Here is a 16,626-nt window from a genome sequence, read left to right as displayed (position 1 = left end):
TGTGTTTGTTGTAGTCCAAGAAAAGAGATTTACGTTGGAGATGATAACATTTCATCATCGTTTACTTTGGGATGTATACATATTGCATATCGTTAACATATACTTATACACACTTACACACCAAAGGAAATTTAAAAACGTGAATCGGACTCTTTAAAGTAATACAAAATATATGTTGATTTGACATAAGTACTTTTAAAAAGAAATGACACATTTAAAAATGGTAATACCATGGTATATATCTAAAAAGCATGGTAGGAACATAGAAACATGGTAGCATGTTAAAAAAAACATGGTAATACTATGGTACTTTTTGTGACCTCCGCTGGCCATCAGAGTCAGTAAGGAAGCCTCTTAACTTTTGTAGTGCGTAGTATATTTAAGAAAGTTCAAGGAAAAATTTATTACAGATAATTTTCATCACTATGCAAAAAAGTTATGCATGTATTTGAATTTTTAAGTTAGTTTCAAACCACAGGAACACTCATTTTCAAGGAGAGTTTAATATAATATAAAAAGTAAAAAATTTTCACATCCCCTGCAGAGCATAGGGGAACACATTAAAATGTAGACGTATCTAGAAATCATCTGCGTCAAGAGTGCTCGCGGCTCATGTGGGAGTCAACGATTAAGAGTTTCATGGCACCAAATATCCTGTGATTTGAGCTATTAGTTCCAAGTAATTAATCAGAGAGAGAATACACCGGCAAAGCATCGTGCACATAGAGGAATGCTTGAAAATTAAATGTGCTGTTTTATTTTGCGTAATTTAGCCAGAATAAATTGCTAGTTTTAAATGCATATCATCATTCGTAATGCCACATTGCCTCTTTGGAATCTGGAGAGAGGGTTTGCCTACCTGAAGGACGTATGGAAATTAATGCATACGGATACACACATCAGTCTTCTGTGCATTGTCCCCGATTATGACAAGAAGTCTGATTATTCATCTCTTTAACATGTCTGCAAACCACACCCAGACACATGCAGGCACACCCACTGATTAATGCAGGTGATCAAAATTCAACGGTTTCGTCTTTTATTGATGATGGTCATCAGGTTCAGGTAAATAATTTATCTTTCCTTGCTCACCCTTTTATTTATCTTTTTTCAAAAAGTTGTCAGCAAGCTACTTCTATTCACAACTGGTACTTTTAGGAATAAAGAAGCTTTATTCTAGTCCCCTAAAAAGGGAATGTTTTTGACATTTCCTTGGCTTGCATCAGCTGTGGTTGTTTACCTATATGGTCACAGTAATTCAGAGTCAGAACCTTGGCATGTTTTATAGACGATGTTTCTCACAGAGGGCAAGCTCATTCACATCTTTCAGCCTTTTTTTATTGCTGCAATGATAAGGCAGCTGAATGTGTGCAGCACATTATTTTTGTGGCATACAGGGTACAGGCATGTGAAGAATGCTTTTGAATAGATGCTCACCTTAATGGTTTCACTTTGATGGTTCAAATTGGACTGTTTTTGTGTTTATTTGTATAGTAAGTATCTCTTAATCTCTAAAAGACATCTGGGTTTCCACAACCCAAGATAAATTAAATCACTTCATTCCGAGAGAAGTTTTTCATTTCCTCCCATCTCAAAACAACAATTAATCACCAATCCTCAGTTTTGATGAGGGGTAAATCCGTATCAATTAATATTCAAGAGCAGGTCTTTAATTTCCGTCGCATATCGTGTCTCATTTTAACCACCTGGATGAGTGGAAGGGAGAGGAGATCCGTGAGGTGCAGCACTTCGGTGGGCTTTGGGCAAGTTAAGTTGTCCTTGTCCAAATAATGAGCGTGTTTGCTCTAGACATGTGCATTCTCGGAAATAAATTGTTGAAGTAATCAAGCAAACTCCACTCCTAAGTCCTGAAAACATCTTGTTGAATTTGATGCATACAAATATGAAGCAAAACAATTCATCTTTGTCTACCGACCTCAAGTTGTGCACACGGATCTAGAAAATTAATTCATTATACATTATTATACTAAAAGTGAAAAAGTTTTCCTTTGCGTTTTTAAAATATATCACATACACACCTCAAAACAATCCCCATTCACACGGATCTAGAAAAGTAATTCATAACGCTGTAATATGCATGCCAGCCCAGTAGTTGGCAATGTTACTTATAAAGAAAAACTATGCACCTGCGCACACGTCCATTTTTCCACACAGCAATACTGTAAATACAAACTATCAAGAGGTAGCTTTATTACTACAACTGTCCCATGTCCCATTGTGGAAGGAGGCTGATGAGTTTAATCAGGTGTTTTAATAAGGAAACATCTAAAACTTTTTTTGGAGGCTTTTGGGAAACACTGCATTAAATACATTCATTTTATACACTAGTAAACATATAAATGGTGTCTTGGTCCAGGATAACAGCCACAGAGTGTTGCCTATATTCTACCAGAAACCAATTAATAAATGAATTTCCTGTGGTTTAGCTTAGAAGGGAAAGAAGGAGGGGAGGGAGAGGAGTAGAAAGACGCTTTGGTGTGTGTATAATCACATCTTCTCTGATCATATGCTCTGTAGCGGATCTGTCTATGAGCAAATCTCTGGCCACCGCTGTGCGATGCGATACGGTCAAGAGAGGATTAATGAAACAGAAGTATAAATGAACACTTTATTAGCATTCTCTTCTCTTGACCTCACCAGCATAATCAAAATCAGCCTCGCCTTATCATCAAGCACGTCTTTCATCTCTAGCCCACATAATTAATGTAGATTGAACATTTCTTCTGTGTCCTTTTTCAATTCTTTATCTTTCAGTAATGCATCAAATGATGTCAAATTTCCGTAATTATAAGAGAAAAGCAATGAAATAATGAATAGCATTGTTATATTTAAAAGCATCATGTTGCACATCACATTTTGTTTTAACTTAAGGTCTTAGGATCTCTCGGTCTGTATGGGAAAAAAAGCGGTTTAAGATAAAACCTCCAGCTCAGTGGGAAGTTTGACTTCCTGCCGGGTGAAGAAACTCAGCCATGATAAGCCGAAGCTGATTTGTACTAAAACTCAAACAAAACTAGAAAACTAAACTTGCATCAGTGTGAGGAAACTCTGATTCAATGCTGACTCTAAAGACAAGACATAAATGGCTACAGAACTGGACAATAGATTTAAATCAAAGAGCATTTATTTAATTGCTAAAAAACAAGGTTATTTTGTGTATTTGGTATAATACAATGTGTTCACATGGTTTATAGTTAAAAAACACGTTATTTTCCATATACCATACATTTTTGTAGCTCCAGATTTGACTCTGTTCCTGAAACGCACATATTTTGTACAAAACCCATCGATTTAAAAAGTGCTGTGTCCCTGATTGGCCAGCTAATGTGTACATTGTGATTGGCCGGAATACTTCTGACATCATGTCAAAAGTCTACTGTCTACATCGCCAATCCCAGGAAGTAAACTGTTGCCTAAGGGCGCACTCACACTATCCAAACCAAACCGCGCTCGGGCGCGTTTGACCCCCAAAGCCTGGTTTGTTTAACTAGTGTGATCGCTCTGTTCTGTGCCCAGGGACCGGATTGGTTAATCGCGCTGCGGCTGGGTTGCAGAGGTGGGCCGGAGCGCGGTTAACTTGGGCTCAGGCGCGGAAGGCTGTGGGGTGAGCGCAATCGCGCCTGAGCGCGATTCAAAAGGTGAAGACATAAGTTGCGCGACCACTCACCTTCATCTGCCTCCGTAAAAACCTTTTGATGCGAGCAGTGGGGTAACGTGAATGTCCGAGCTGCACACGTGACAGATCAACTAAGCAATATGATGACATGTGAGAGGGCTGTCTGTAATCGCGCACCAAACGCCTCCAAATAAAAAACACAGACTTATCATTACGGTGGGTTCCAGTGTTAAGAGAGAGCTTTACTTCCTGCTTTTATCAAAACAATCGCATCTTAATGACGAAAGCGCACCCGGACTCGGATCGATAAAAAAGTACATTGTGAGTGCGTGCACCTGGGGGAGTAGGGAGGGGTGACAATCACGCTGAGGCATGGTTTGGTTTGGTTTGGATAATGCGAGTGCGCCCTAAAATCTGTGTGTTTGTTGAAGTCCAAGAAAAGAGATTTACGCTGGAGACGATAACTCGCGCCATTGTTTTGTTTAACATATTTTTAACATGTACTAATTAGTGCTGCACAATTAATCGCATCGCAATCGCAATGTCAGCCTGTGCGATTATAAGACAGCAAAATGTTGCAATTATATTAAATAAATAAATGTGTGGACTTGTTAACACAAACTTTCTGATAACAGTTTGATGATTTCCCTTGCTGTTTAAAAAAGAAAGAAAAACGAACAAAAAAGGCAGTGCACGTGTGTGGTGTGTGTCGTCACTTATACCAGAGCGAAGATGGATGCAGAGGAGGTTGACAGTGATCTGGTAGCTAAAAAAAACCTCTATGTCTGTTGTATGGCAGTATTTTGGATTTAGGATTACTGACACTGAGCAGTTGCTACATCACGTGGCAATACGAAAACATTTCTAGTTTTGCAAATACACATTTTAGCTAAACTGTGTGTGGATTTTCCTTAAAACCCATCAAGTTGACTCATGATACCATCAAATATAATCGCAATCGCACATCGCAATATTAGCATCAATAACCGCAATGGGAAAAATCACCCAAACCGTGCAGCCCTAGTACTAATACACACTTACACACCAAAGGAAATGTGAAATCGTGAATCGGACCATAGGTGCCCTTTAATCTGTTACATCTTCAGTGGTAATCAATTACATTATTGATGCTGGTTGGTCATTTTGGATAGAGCCATGTTGGAAATTTGTTGGGTCTGGTTCTCCGATGGGAATTTAGCTTTAAAACTTGTCTGTATAATGTTGCATTTACAACCCCAAAACAGAAAAAGTTGGGACACAGTAGAAATTGTGAGTAAAAAAGGAATGGACTAATTTACAAATCTCATAAACTTATATTTTATTCACAGTAGAATATAGATAACATATCAAATGTTGAAAGTAAGATATTTTGAAATGTTATGCCAAACATTGGCTCATTTTGGATTTCATGAGAGCTACACATTTCAAAAAAAGTTGGGACATGTAGCAATAAAAGGCCAGAAAATGTTGAAAGTAAGATATTTTGAAATGTTATGCCAAATATTGGCTCATTTTGGATTTCATGAGAGCTACACATTCCAAAAAAAGTTGGGACATGTAGCAATAAAAGGCCAGAAAATTTAAATGTACATATAAGGAACAGTTGAAAGACCAATTTGCAACTTATTAGGTCAATTGGCAACATGATTGGGTATAAAAAAGCCTGTCAGAGTGGCAGTGTCTCTCAGAGGTCAAGATGGGCAGAGAATCACCAATTCCCCAAATGCTGCAGCGAAAAATAGTTTTCTTAGTTTCTCAGAGAAAAATTGCAATGAGATTGAAGTTATCATCATCTACAGTGCATAATATCATTCAAAGATTCAGAGAATCTGGAACAATCTCTTTGCGTAAGGGTCAAGACCGGAAAACCATACCGGATGCCCGTGATCTTCGGGCTCTTAGACTGCACTGCATCACATACAGGAATGCTACTGTAATGGAAATCACAACATGGACTCTGGAATACTTCCAGAAAACATTGTCAGTGAACACAATCTACCGTGTCATTCGCTGTTGCCAGCTAAAACTCTATAGGTCAAAAAAGAAGCCATATCTAAACATGATCCAGAAGGACACGCGTTTTCCCTGGGCAAGGCTCATTTAAAATGGACTTTGGCAAAGTGGAAAACTGTTCTGTGGTCCAACGAATCAAAATTTGAAGTTCTTTTTGAAAAACTGGGATGCCATTTCATCCGGACTTAAGAGGACAATGACAACCCAAGTTGTTATTAGCGCTCTTTTCAGAAACCTGCATCTCTGATGGTTTGGGGTTGCATGAGTACGTGTGGCATGGGCAGCTTACACATCTGGAAAGGCACCATCAATGCTGAAAGGTTTATCCAAGTTCTAGATGCATATGATCCCATTCAGACGTCGTCTCTTTCAGGGAAGACCTTGCATTTTCCAACATGACAATGCCAGACCAAATACTGCATCAATTACAACATCAAGACTGCGTAGAAGAAGGATCTGAGTACTGAAATGGCCAGCCTGCAGTCCAGATCTTTCACCCATAGAAAACATTTGGTGCATCATAAAGAGGAAGATGCGACAAAGAAGACCTAAGACCGTTGAGCAACTAGAAGCCTGTTTTAGACAAGAATGGGACAACATTCCTATTCCTAAACATCGGTCCTCCTCCAGCTGTTCCTTGTATGTACATTTAACTTTTATGGCTTCTTATTGCTACCTGTCCCAACTTTTTTTGGAATGTGTAGCTCTCATGAAATCATAAATGAGCCAATATTTGGCATGACATTTCAAAATATCTCACTTTCAACATTTGATATGTTATTTATATTCTATTGTGAATAAAATATAAGTTTATGAGATTTGTAAATTATTCCATTCCTTTTTTACTCACAATTTCTACTGTGTCCCAACTTTTTCTGTTTTGGGGTTGTACATCACTCTTATACAATCGATGGATACTTTTATCCATAGCGATTTACAGTAAATGTTCTCGGTTGGTGTGCTCCCGGAAATCAAATCTATTATCCTGGCTATATTAGAGTAGTACTTTACCAATTCTGCCCTACAAAGGCAAAAGACCTTAACTCGCTAGAGTGTAGATCTGAGAAAAATGACTTTAAAGTTTAGACTTTTCAGTGACTTTAGTTGTCAGTTATTTTCTTGATTTTTATTTTCTCGAAAAAACAACAAAATTGATTCAAGATACTTATCCACATGATAAAGGAGGTCTTGAATGTCCCAAAAACATCAATAACTAATTTTTGACCAAAAACGAAGTTACTGCCTTTTGCCTTTGTAGGGCAGAAATAATGTCTCTCTAACTTTATATATTTTTTAAATAAGGAAGCATAAACCTGGGCATACACTTTAAAAAAGTTATTTCTAAGCCATGTTGGGTAAATAATTCATCAGAACACACTGCTGGGTTAAAATTGACCCAATGCTTGGTTGTTTTAACCCAATTGCTGGGTTATTATAACCCATGGTTGCATAACAACAACCCAACATTATTTTTAACCCAGCATGGTGTAATTTTTATCCCAGCATGTGTTCTGTCCAATATTTACCCATTAGGAGTTAAAAAAAGAACTGTAAAGCTCACTCTAAAGAATTGGGTAAATAAAGGACGAACACAACCCGATGGTTTGTTTTAACACATTGTTGGGTCAAATGTAAAAAATTTTGGAGTTTTTTTAACCCAATGGCTGGGGTCATCCCTTTTTGACCCAATATTGGGTTAAATATAACCCAGCATTTTTAAGAGTAAACATTTTAATAACAATGGCTAAATAAAACCCCACAATTTCACATGTATTTGGTTTTAGTTACTTTAATGGAAAATGGCTTGGTCGTGAGGAACACACAAGTAAAAAATTATGAGGAGGGTTCGAGAGCCATGAGAGTGTGGCAGGTGTACTGTAAGAAAATGACTTTAGGAATACAAATAGAAGTTCACTTTCTGTCATGCATGCACGCACTCCATGCAAACAAAGCCTTTCATGGTTTGCTCTCCAAGGTCACATAAGACGTGGAAGATATGATAGCTATGATGAATAATACAGTCTGTGAAGCCATTCTATTATGCATGTGTTTGGGCCACTGGATTAAAGGCTCCCGAGTTTCCAATGACAATGCAATAGTGTCCCGGTCGCTCTCTGGAAATAAAACCGAAATCAGTTTCATTCACAGCTCTCGCTTCACCATGTGTGCATGAGACAAAACAAATGCATTTCCTTGCTTTTGTGTTTGCAGGAGTTGGAATAACACTGAAAATAACATGTTTGAATATAAATGTCTTACCAATAGATGCTTATAAATTAAGCAAATTGTACAAAAACACTGCCATTTATCTGCTGAAATGGTCTTGGCTGGTTTTCCTACTTGGTTCTTTGTATTGAAAAAAGGTTCATTTGACTCAATGGTTTGTGTCAAGAATGAAGCTATTTTTACCACAATATCTCTCTCTCTCTCTCTCTCTCTCTCTCTCTCTCTCTCTCTCTCCCCCTCTCTGTATAGGCTCAGAGATGGTGGAGGCGCAGTGTCAGAGGTTCGAGGTGAGAAGTAGCGATGGAGAGCGAGTTCTCTTCTCTGCTGATGAAGAGGAGATCAGTATTGGCACAGATAAATTGAGGGTCACAGGTAGCACTGGAGCACACACACAAACACACACACAGTATGCATCCAACATTCAGTTTCAAGTAGGTGCACAGTGCTGGCAGAAGTATGCAGACACCCCTTCTGATTAATGGGTTTGCTAGGCCGCTTAATTTCAGGGAAGACAAATCTCAATACTACAGCGTACAATGGCATTACAGACAACGCAGTGAGTGGGGAAGGCAATTTTCTGTTTCATGACAATGCCTCAGTGCACAAAGCCAGGTCCATAAAGAAATGATTTACTAAGTCTAGGGTAGAAGAACTTAACTCACCTGCACAAAGCCCACACCCCAACCCCACAACATAAGTAGGCTACCTGACCTGGGAGCAAATGCAGGCAACGTATAGCAATAAACCATATTGCTATTGTAGCCATAAAATCATTTTTGTACAGTTGCAGGGATATTTTAAGAATCTCAATAGGTTTCAACAGCACTGTATGTACTATAGTATTAACCTGCCCTTACATTAAAATGCAAATAGGTTTCAAATAGATTTCACTGCAGGTCTCTATCTAAAACAGGACATGCTAAAGGTCAGGTGAAATAGCTAGTGGTCAGGGACGGAAAGGGTACATGCTCAGTAATTGGGTAGATCTGTCCATTAGCACAAAAAGACATGGGTTGAGAGGGAGAAAGGGATGCATAAATGAAATACAGTGGTTCTTCAGAGGCGAGTCTAAAAGGCTAAAACGTGTCAGGAAGAGGAACTGCCCTCTGGAGAGCAAGAGAACGAAGGGGGAGAGAGAGATACAAAAACCATTTGGAGGGCAGCATTCAAAGAAAGTAAATGTTTTAAAGGAAAAGTTCACTTGCAAGTGGTTTTAGGCCTGTATGCTGTTGGTATTCTGGGCAGAAAAATCATTAAAAAGCTATTTACATACAAAAAGAGTTCATAGTGACTAGGTTTAAGCTCCAAAAAAACAACAACATTAAGTAATAAATATGAAGAGTTTGGTTCCAAAACGTGATAAACAGCATGAAAAAAATCTGCCAAAATCAGTATTGTATCAGGTCAGTATTAGAAAGTAAATTCTTAATTGTACTCAAAATCCGATATCCGCCATGTTATTCTGTCATCTTTTCTCCATTTTTCTCAAAATGCAATAAACGCCAGTCCTTCATCTCTGCAGAATCTCGACCAATCACAGCGCATCATTCCACACATTGTAGACAACAATGGCGGCGTGTTGAACACAAACAGAATTCTAGTTTTGCTCATCTACTTTGTACTTCGTGATCAACAAACAAACAAAAACAAAATAGTAATTTGATGGCACTGATAAACCTGTGGTGGTTTTCTGTGGCGGAGAAGAAACATAAGCCATCAAAATCAAATAATTTACGCGAGAGGCACTCGGGTGAAGGAAAATTCTTTTCTTCCATTTAAAAGAACCAATTATCAATCAATAAAGACTTATGATTCTATGTGGAAGGGGCTCTATTCACAGTCATGTAAGGTGTTTGCGAATCTGTGCGCATGGGCAGTAGCTGAAAGAACATCGAAAAGTATATGATACAGTCAATGTGGGGTTTAACTCTTTCCTCGCCATTGACAAGTTACATAATCAATTAAGAGAAAACTCTTCCCTGTCAAAGACCAGTTTTTACGTCAATCCATATTTCCGCTATTAAACTTTTGTGAAAATCATAAACAATGCTGGCGCTGGCTTGCAACTTTTTAAAAAATACTGGTGGGAAAAGAGTTAATTGTTGGTAAGAAAAACATAATTTAACAGTGATTTTAAAGATATATGTCTTTCCCAATCCAAGTAGGGTAGGACTTTAGTCTTAAATGACTGAAATAACTGCTAGGAAGCGCTGCCTAGTTGCAAGACTTCCTTAAATGGAAGGCTGTAACTCAATTGGGAGCACAAAGGGCACAAAGGGCATGGGTTTCATTCCTAGGGAAAACACATCAAATTGAAATCCTTGAACGCATTGTCAGTCACTTTTGCAAAATCCACTTATGTAAATGTAATTGCAAGCACTATATTTCAAGTCTTCTAAAGTCTTATGATAGCTTTGTGTAATGAATTGCCTGAATTCTGAATACTTAATGTAAAACATATCCATATACCAAGCCATATGGACTGCTTTTTCATACTTCTCACAGCTTGCAGGAGTTGATCAACTACTAACTGGCAAGAGCCGTATAATGATTCTTCTAAAAATGTTCTGCAGAAAACATAACAGCATATGGTTTTGAATGACAGGGGAATGTGGGAACCACGACAGAATTGTAATTTTGATTGAGCTGTTCTTTTAAATGTAGCATAGCATTTAATGACATCAGCTGCTCTAAAACATGATTATAAAAAAGAAGAAATGAAAGAACCAGGCAAACACAAACTGAGAAAAAAGAAATTTTAAAGATTTAAGCACAGCTTCTCTTGAAATGTGACTCTATCATGTCCTGCTTTGGTCTGCGTCTTGTCTTCGTCTCAATCCCTCAGTCTTAGGCTAGATTTACACTGCAGATATTGATGCCCAATACTGATTTGTTGACTATATCCATTTTTTTTTTTTTGACAACCCCCTTACATCATCTTTAAAAATGATGTAATTCCGATTTCTGCATTTAGACTTAGCTCTAAGGTACTGACCCGGAACCTCAATTTAGGTCCCCACGGTGACATGAGTCCCCATGAGTTGGTGTGCATTCAGGTTGAAGTCTCCACTGGGATTCAAAAACATGTACACACACACACACACACACACACACACACACACACACACACACACACACACACACACACACACACACACACACACACACACATGGCTTTTATTGTTTGAAGATCTGGGTAATGAAGCCATAGATTTATTTTCTTAAGCTGCTCCCCGGGCAGTTTTGTTTTGCTGTCTCAGAAAAGTACATAAGCACATTAACATTAGCTCTAAGATCTTGGACTTCAATATTATACGGTCAGCGGGCTTCAGGCTGATTTAGCTCACTGATTTGTGCAATTAGATTAACAGTTTACGCTTTTAGACAAATTGTTGACAGATTATAAGTAATAATAAATTAAGCAAAAGAGCAAGACTGCAGAATTAATATATTTTGTAACTGTATGTGATGATGTAATATTTTCAAAATACGTTACAGTAGCTCTTTTGATTGGTATTTGGTTCCACTTTATCAATATGACTAAGCTCAATGTGACTCTAATCTCTCTCTCTTTCTCTCTTTTCTCTAGGCAACGAGGGAGTTGTGTTTAGTCATTCGGTGGAAACGCCGCACATTCGAGCTGAGCCATTCCAAGACCTAAAGTAAGACTTAGTTTCCTAATGTACTGTATCTCATTATCATGCACCGTATGATTCTCGGGAACATCCAAAGACGGGAATAAGAGTGATAGAAAGAAAAGGACAGAGAGAAAAACTGCAACATTAAGTCATGAACCTGAATGCCCACTTCCTTAATGTCCACAGAAGTGTTACATCTTAAATATTCAATTATATGCTGTCTACTTAAAATTCTGTTAAACGGAAGAGTGCATGACCTCTAGCAATTGAGATGCATCAGCCAATCGGATTGATCTAATCTGTTCTGTCTGCATTAGTCGATATCTGATTGGAGGTTCGATAGGTCAGTAACACATCTTGAAGCTTCTCGCGACATTATCACTATAGGGAATGATGTAGTGCCGTGATGGATGAAGTTGCTTTAAGTGTAAATAGCCAGGTTAGTGAGGGGAACCGAGAGCTTTTACCGCCCGGTTTGGTTTGATAGAGCACCACCAGGGTGCTTTCCGAACGCTTACGAACTCAATAAATGCAAATACAGCAGTGAAAACTTGGGTTAATGGCGGGATAGAGGGATCTTTTTAGCTTTCAGCAGGAGTGTTGACCCGTGTCAGTTCCATTTCTTATCTTAATGGCAAACATTATCCGGGCTGGGACGTGCGAGTCCAAGGTTGCCAGATCTTATTCACTCTCATTTGTTTTTCATGGAACCCACAGCTATATTGGCCTAGAAAATAATGAGGCACTTAAGCCGCAATTAAAAATGTATGACTGTCATTGGATTAGATAACAAAACGTCAAAGCAAGTGGCATTTTAGGAAAAGATTCCGCAAGGACACATTCAAGCAATTCAAAGTATCAGTTTGTTGCTTTACTCAGTGTTTTTTTGGGATATATAGCACATTGCAGTAATTTTAACCTATTCTGCCTTGATTTTAACGTAACACCTGAGAATTTCTTTCAGTGAAAATCTGCCACCTCATCAAGACTCTCTTACTTTCTCACCATCACCTCTTCTTCAACTTCACCATGTATTTCAGGTTGTTGTCTTCAGATACGTGTATAAACGTTCCTCAACATTTTATTGGTGATTAATTCCTTATTACACGCTTTGCGCGTTTCAGTCCACTCGCATCCTCATTAATTTGTAAATCGAAAGAAGGAAACATATAAATCAAGTTCGCTTTCTCCTAATTATTGTTTTATTGAAGCGTGTTCATTATCGTCATGCTTAACAGCCAATTGAAATGAGCCTTTGTGATGAGTTACAAACCAGCTGTGTTGTCCTTGGTGTGTGAAACTTTTGTAAATGAAAGTTTTTGTCTGCTTCTTCTTGTTTAGAGTCTTAAAATGGCTACTGTCTTATGATTTACAGTGGTCTCACAGGTTTAACAAGAGTTAATCTGTTCAGCTACTGTAGTCAGACTCTATTTATTTTATAACAAAATAGTTCCTCAAAAATATATACATTTTATTATAATTTATGCACTCTCGTGCCATCACGGATGTATATGACTTTCTTTCTAGTTGAACACAAGCTAATTTTAAATTAAAATGCCATTATGTTATATTCTTTATGGGGGTCAACATGGCGTAGCTCTAAAAGCACATAGATCCATCATTGAGATAATTAAGATTTAAATATGGCAACATGAAAAGCAAGTCATTTGTGCTTCAAAGATCCATTACCAGCTTAAAAATGATATAAAAAAAGAAAACTAAAAGCCACCTAAAGATGTTTGTATTTACATTTAAGCATATCTATAGTTGTATCTGAAACTGCTTTCATATTATATAGTAGGCAAAAAGCAGTAGACGAGGCGAGTAGCAGGTGAAAAGTACTCGGATTACCTACTATTTCCGGCAAAATCTTGAAGTGTTCATTTGATGGACACTTTACTATCCCATGAGCCCACGGGTGAGAAGTTATCTTATGAAGAAGAAGGAGAGGCGGAATTAACGGCACTACCGGTGTACCCGCAGTGGGGCAGCCGAGCGAAGCAAGAAAAGGGCCGTTGTGTGGTGGAACACTCACCGAGCTCCGCTGATGGTTGGCTGGGCAGGTGAGACTGCGTTGTGGGGTACCCAAGCTGCTCGACACACCCGCTGGCGATAGAGTAAGGGGAAGAAAGCCGTTTCTCTGAAGACCTAGAAAAGTGTAGGGGATATCACTCTTTTGGTGGATTTGGTGGAACTGAAACCAAGGATTCTCCACACAGCCCTCCTCTGGGGGAAGGAGCTGTGCCTTCACCATCTCCCGAAGAGCGATCCCCTTCATCTCCAGGTTGCCCGGTGGACAATACATGACCAACGGCCTGTCTGGTGACCTTGGTCGCACAGAGCGCCAGGTCAGTAGCCACACGGATGTCTGAAAAGACACTTGAGTCCTGACCTCCCTAGTGCAGGTCCCTCAGAGCCTTGGCCTGCAGCAACACCATCCCTGCAAGCCCGTTAAGCAGATGCCATTAGTGTGGACACCTGCTTACAGGCTCCAGGAGGCAGGAGGGCCGGCTGGACACAACTGCATCGCAACTGGATGCTCCACTGTCGGGATCCCAGCGTAATGGTGGTTCTGCCATCAAGAGGTGATGGCTGAAAAGGTTGGTTGGGAGAGGAGAATGGGGTTTTCCACAACCTACTCAGTTAATCATGCACCATGGGGAAGAAAGGTACTGGAGGTGAGGGTTGAGACACCCCAGCAGCTCCAAAGTAGCAGTCATCGAGGCGGAATGGTTCGGGTGGGGAAGGATGAGTCCACTCCAAGCCGACCGCCGCCATGGCCCAAGCGAGCATGGCACCATCTAGGGGTCGAACACGAGCTCTGCAACCCTACCCGAAGAAGGGAGCGAATCCGAGTTGGCCTCAGAAATAGACGCCTCCCCCTTTGATGCAGTGACAGACATAGAGTCTTTATCAGAGAGACAGATACAGGGAGTGTAGTAGAACGCGATCCCACAGTCTCCATCGGCACAGTCGTATTACATTTGTTAAAAATTCCACCTGGTATTGATAGATCACAGCAAACATATATCTCTGTCTAAAACATTATCTTTTAAAATTACGTTTTTCTGAAAAATGGTACTCTCGCACCTGCTCTCCCCTAATAGTAGAGCAGTTAAGTTAAAAGCACTGTAAAATCTCTGTTTCTATGACTGATTTTTACAAATGTACTTTTTCACTAAAGTGTGTCTTCGCACACTTTAGTTAACGATGTGAATAGCAAAACTAGCTAGAGAAAGAACATAGTGAAATGTTTAGAAGAGCATTGCCTTGATATTTATAAACCTTAGTTGTAATAAGTCATTAGTGTTTGCCAATTGAAACATTTCTATTAATAAATATTTTCTGATTTTCATTATGGATCCACATTTGAGTGAAAGACAATTGCATATTAAACATTATACCACTATACCATGATTTCTTTTAGTGTCTATAACCTTACTAGTTTTCATGCCTGGCCCATCCTGTTCATTTCCTCCATTTGTTTAGTTCAGTGCTTTCCTCTTAGTGCTGAGATTTAATCTTGCCACAGGCTGTCATTTATTAAACTGCTAATTTCCGACAAAGTAACCTTGGCACCATCTGAGATGGCTTGAATCAAATAGAGAAAAAGTCTGATTCTTTCTCCAACTTTGGCCAAGAAACTCCCACTTACACAGCAAGAGGTGATAAGCTGAAATATAATACACCCAATCACATTAGGGGGCGGGGTTAACAGAGAGCTTCAGACATTTGTATGGTATCATGTAGTGTTCAAGTTTGAATTTTTTACCATAAGCCTTTCACCAGAGTGAAATTTATATTCAATACAGTATCACCATGCAGTTGAATTGTGTTTGAACATTGAATTGCCACCAGATGACAGTGAAAGCATTTTTAACTTCACCCTTCTAAAACAGAGTATGACAATCAGTCAGCAAAGTAACGTCCCAAATCCAGGAAGGGTGTCCTTTGGGGATTTCGCTTTTTTGAAAGCAAAATTCTCTGTTTGTGTGCACAACTGACATATTTCTGCATCAGTACTGGTGGGCTGCAACCAAGAGTCACATCTGGACTGAATGCAGTACATCAAACTTCCCTTTGCATTTAATATTTTCATTCAATATAGCATTTCCATTTGGCTGTGTTGAGAATACAAACACTATACTGCAGATATAAACAGCAAGAATATCATTCATTTTTAAATAATTTCTTATTCATTGTTTCTAATCACAATTTGGCAGATGAAAACCAAAGTAATTTGGGGAATAAGAGCCCTTAAGTTAAGAAGCCATTATTTATAATTGAAAAGTTATTATCATTAAATGGGTTTTTAACTTCATGGGTGTTTTGCAACTGACTACAGTTAATTTGATGCAGTTATGGATATTGAACTAAAACTATTTTAACAGAGACCAGAGAGTGTTTTTACATGTCGAGTTTTAACGCTAAATGAAGAAATTAACTATATGGGCGATTTCACTGCAATCACTACAATCCCCTAAGGTCACATTAGAGTTAAAAAAAGGATTTATAGTACAAAAAAAAGAGTGAGAGTGACACATAGTTTTTTGTATGATTAAATAGATGCTGCAGCCTACAATGTAGACGTATTTGCAACATTTAATCGTAGCATTATTACGTTTTTACAGCTACAAAACGTAAAACATTTACAAATCTTTCATACCGTAGAAAGGTGATTTAAGCAATTTTGAGCATGGCATGGTTGTTGGTGCCAGACGGGCCGGTCCGAGGATTTCACGCACAACCATTTCTAGGTTTACAAAGAATGGTGTGAAAAGGGAAAAATATCCAGTGAGTGGCAGTCCTGTGGACTAAAATGCCTTGTTGATGCTAGAGGTCAGAGGAGAATGGGCCGACTGATTCAAGCTGATAGAAGAGCAACTTTGACTGAAATAACCACTTGTTACAACCGAGGTATGCAGCAAAGCATTTGTGAAGCCACAACACGCACAACCTTGAGGCGGAAGGGCTACAACAGCAGAAGACACCACCGGGTACCACTCATCTCCTCAACAAATAGAAAAAAAGATGCTACAATTTGCATGAGCTCACCAAAATTGGACAATTGAAGACTGGAAAAATGTTGCTTGGTCCGATGAGTCTCGATTT

The 16,626-nt window shown here is 38.9% G+C and overlaps 1 protein-coding gene across 1 annotated transcript in view; it reads left to right on the top strand.

Moving 5' to 3' along the window:
* The window catches only part of LOC135735866 (zeta-sarcoglycan), a 327,902-nt gene that overhangs the window by 270,388 nt on the left and 40,888 nt on the right, over positions 1-16,626 (top strand). Inside the window, exons 5-6 of the mRNA XM_065254496.2 lie at positions 8,126-8,248; positions 11,466-11,538. Of these exons, the coding sequence (XP_065110568.1) occupies positions 8,126-8,248; positions 11,466-11,538 (196 nt within the window). The remainder of the gene's footprint in view (positions 1-8,125; positions 8,249-11,465; positions 11,539-16,626) is intronic.

This window comes from Paramisgurnus dabryanus, chromosome 4 (genome assembly GCF_030506205.2).
Source record: "Paramisgurnus dabryanus chromosome 4, PD_genome_1.1, whole genome shotgun sequence".
Lineage (NCBI taxonomy): Eukaryota > Metazoa > Chordata > Actinopteri > Cypriniformes > Cobitidae > Paramisgurnus > Paramisgurnus dabryanus.
This window is presented reverse-complemented; position numbering and strand designations above follow the sequence as displayed.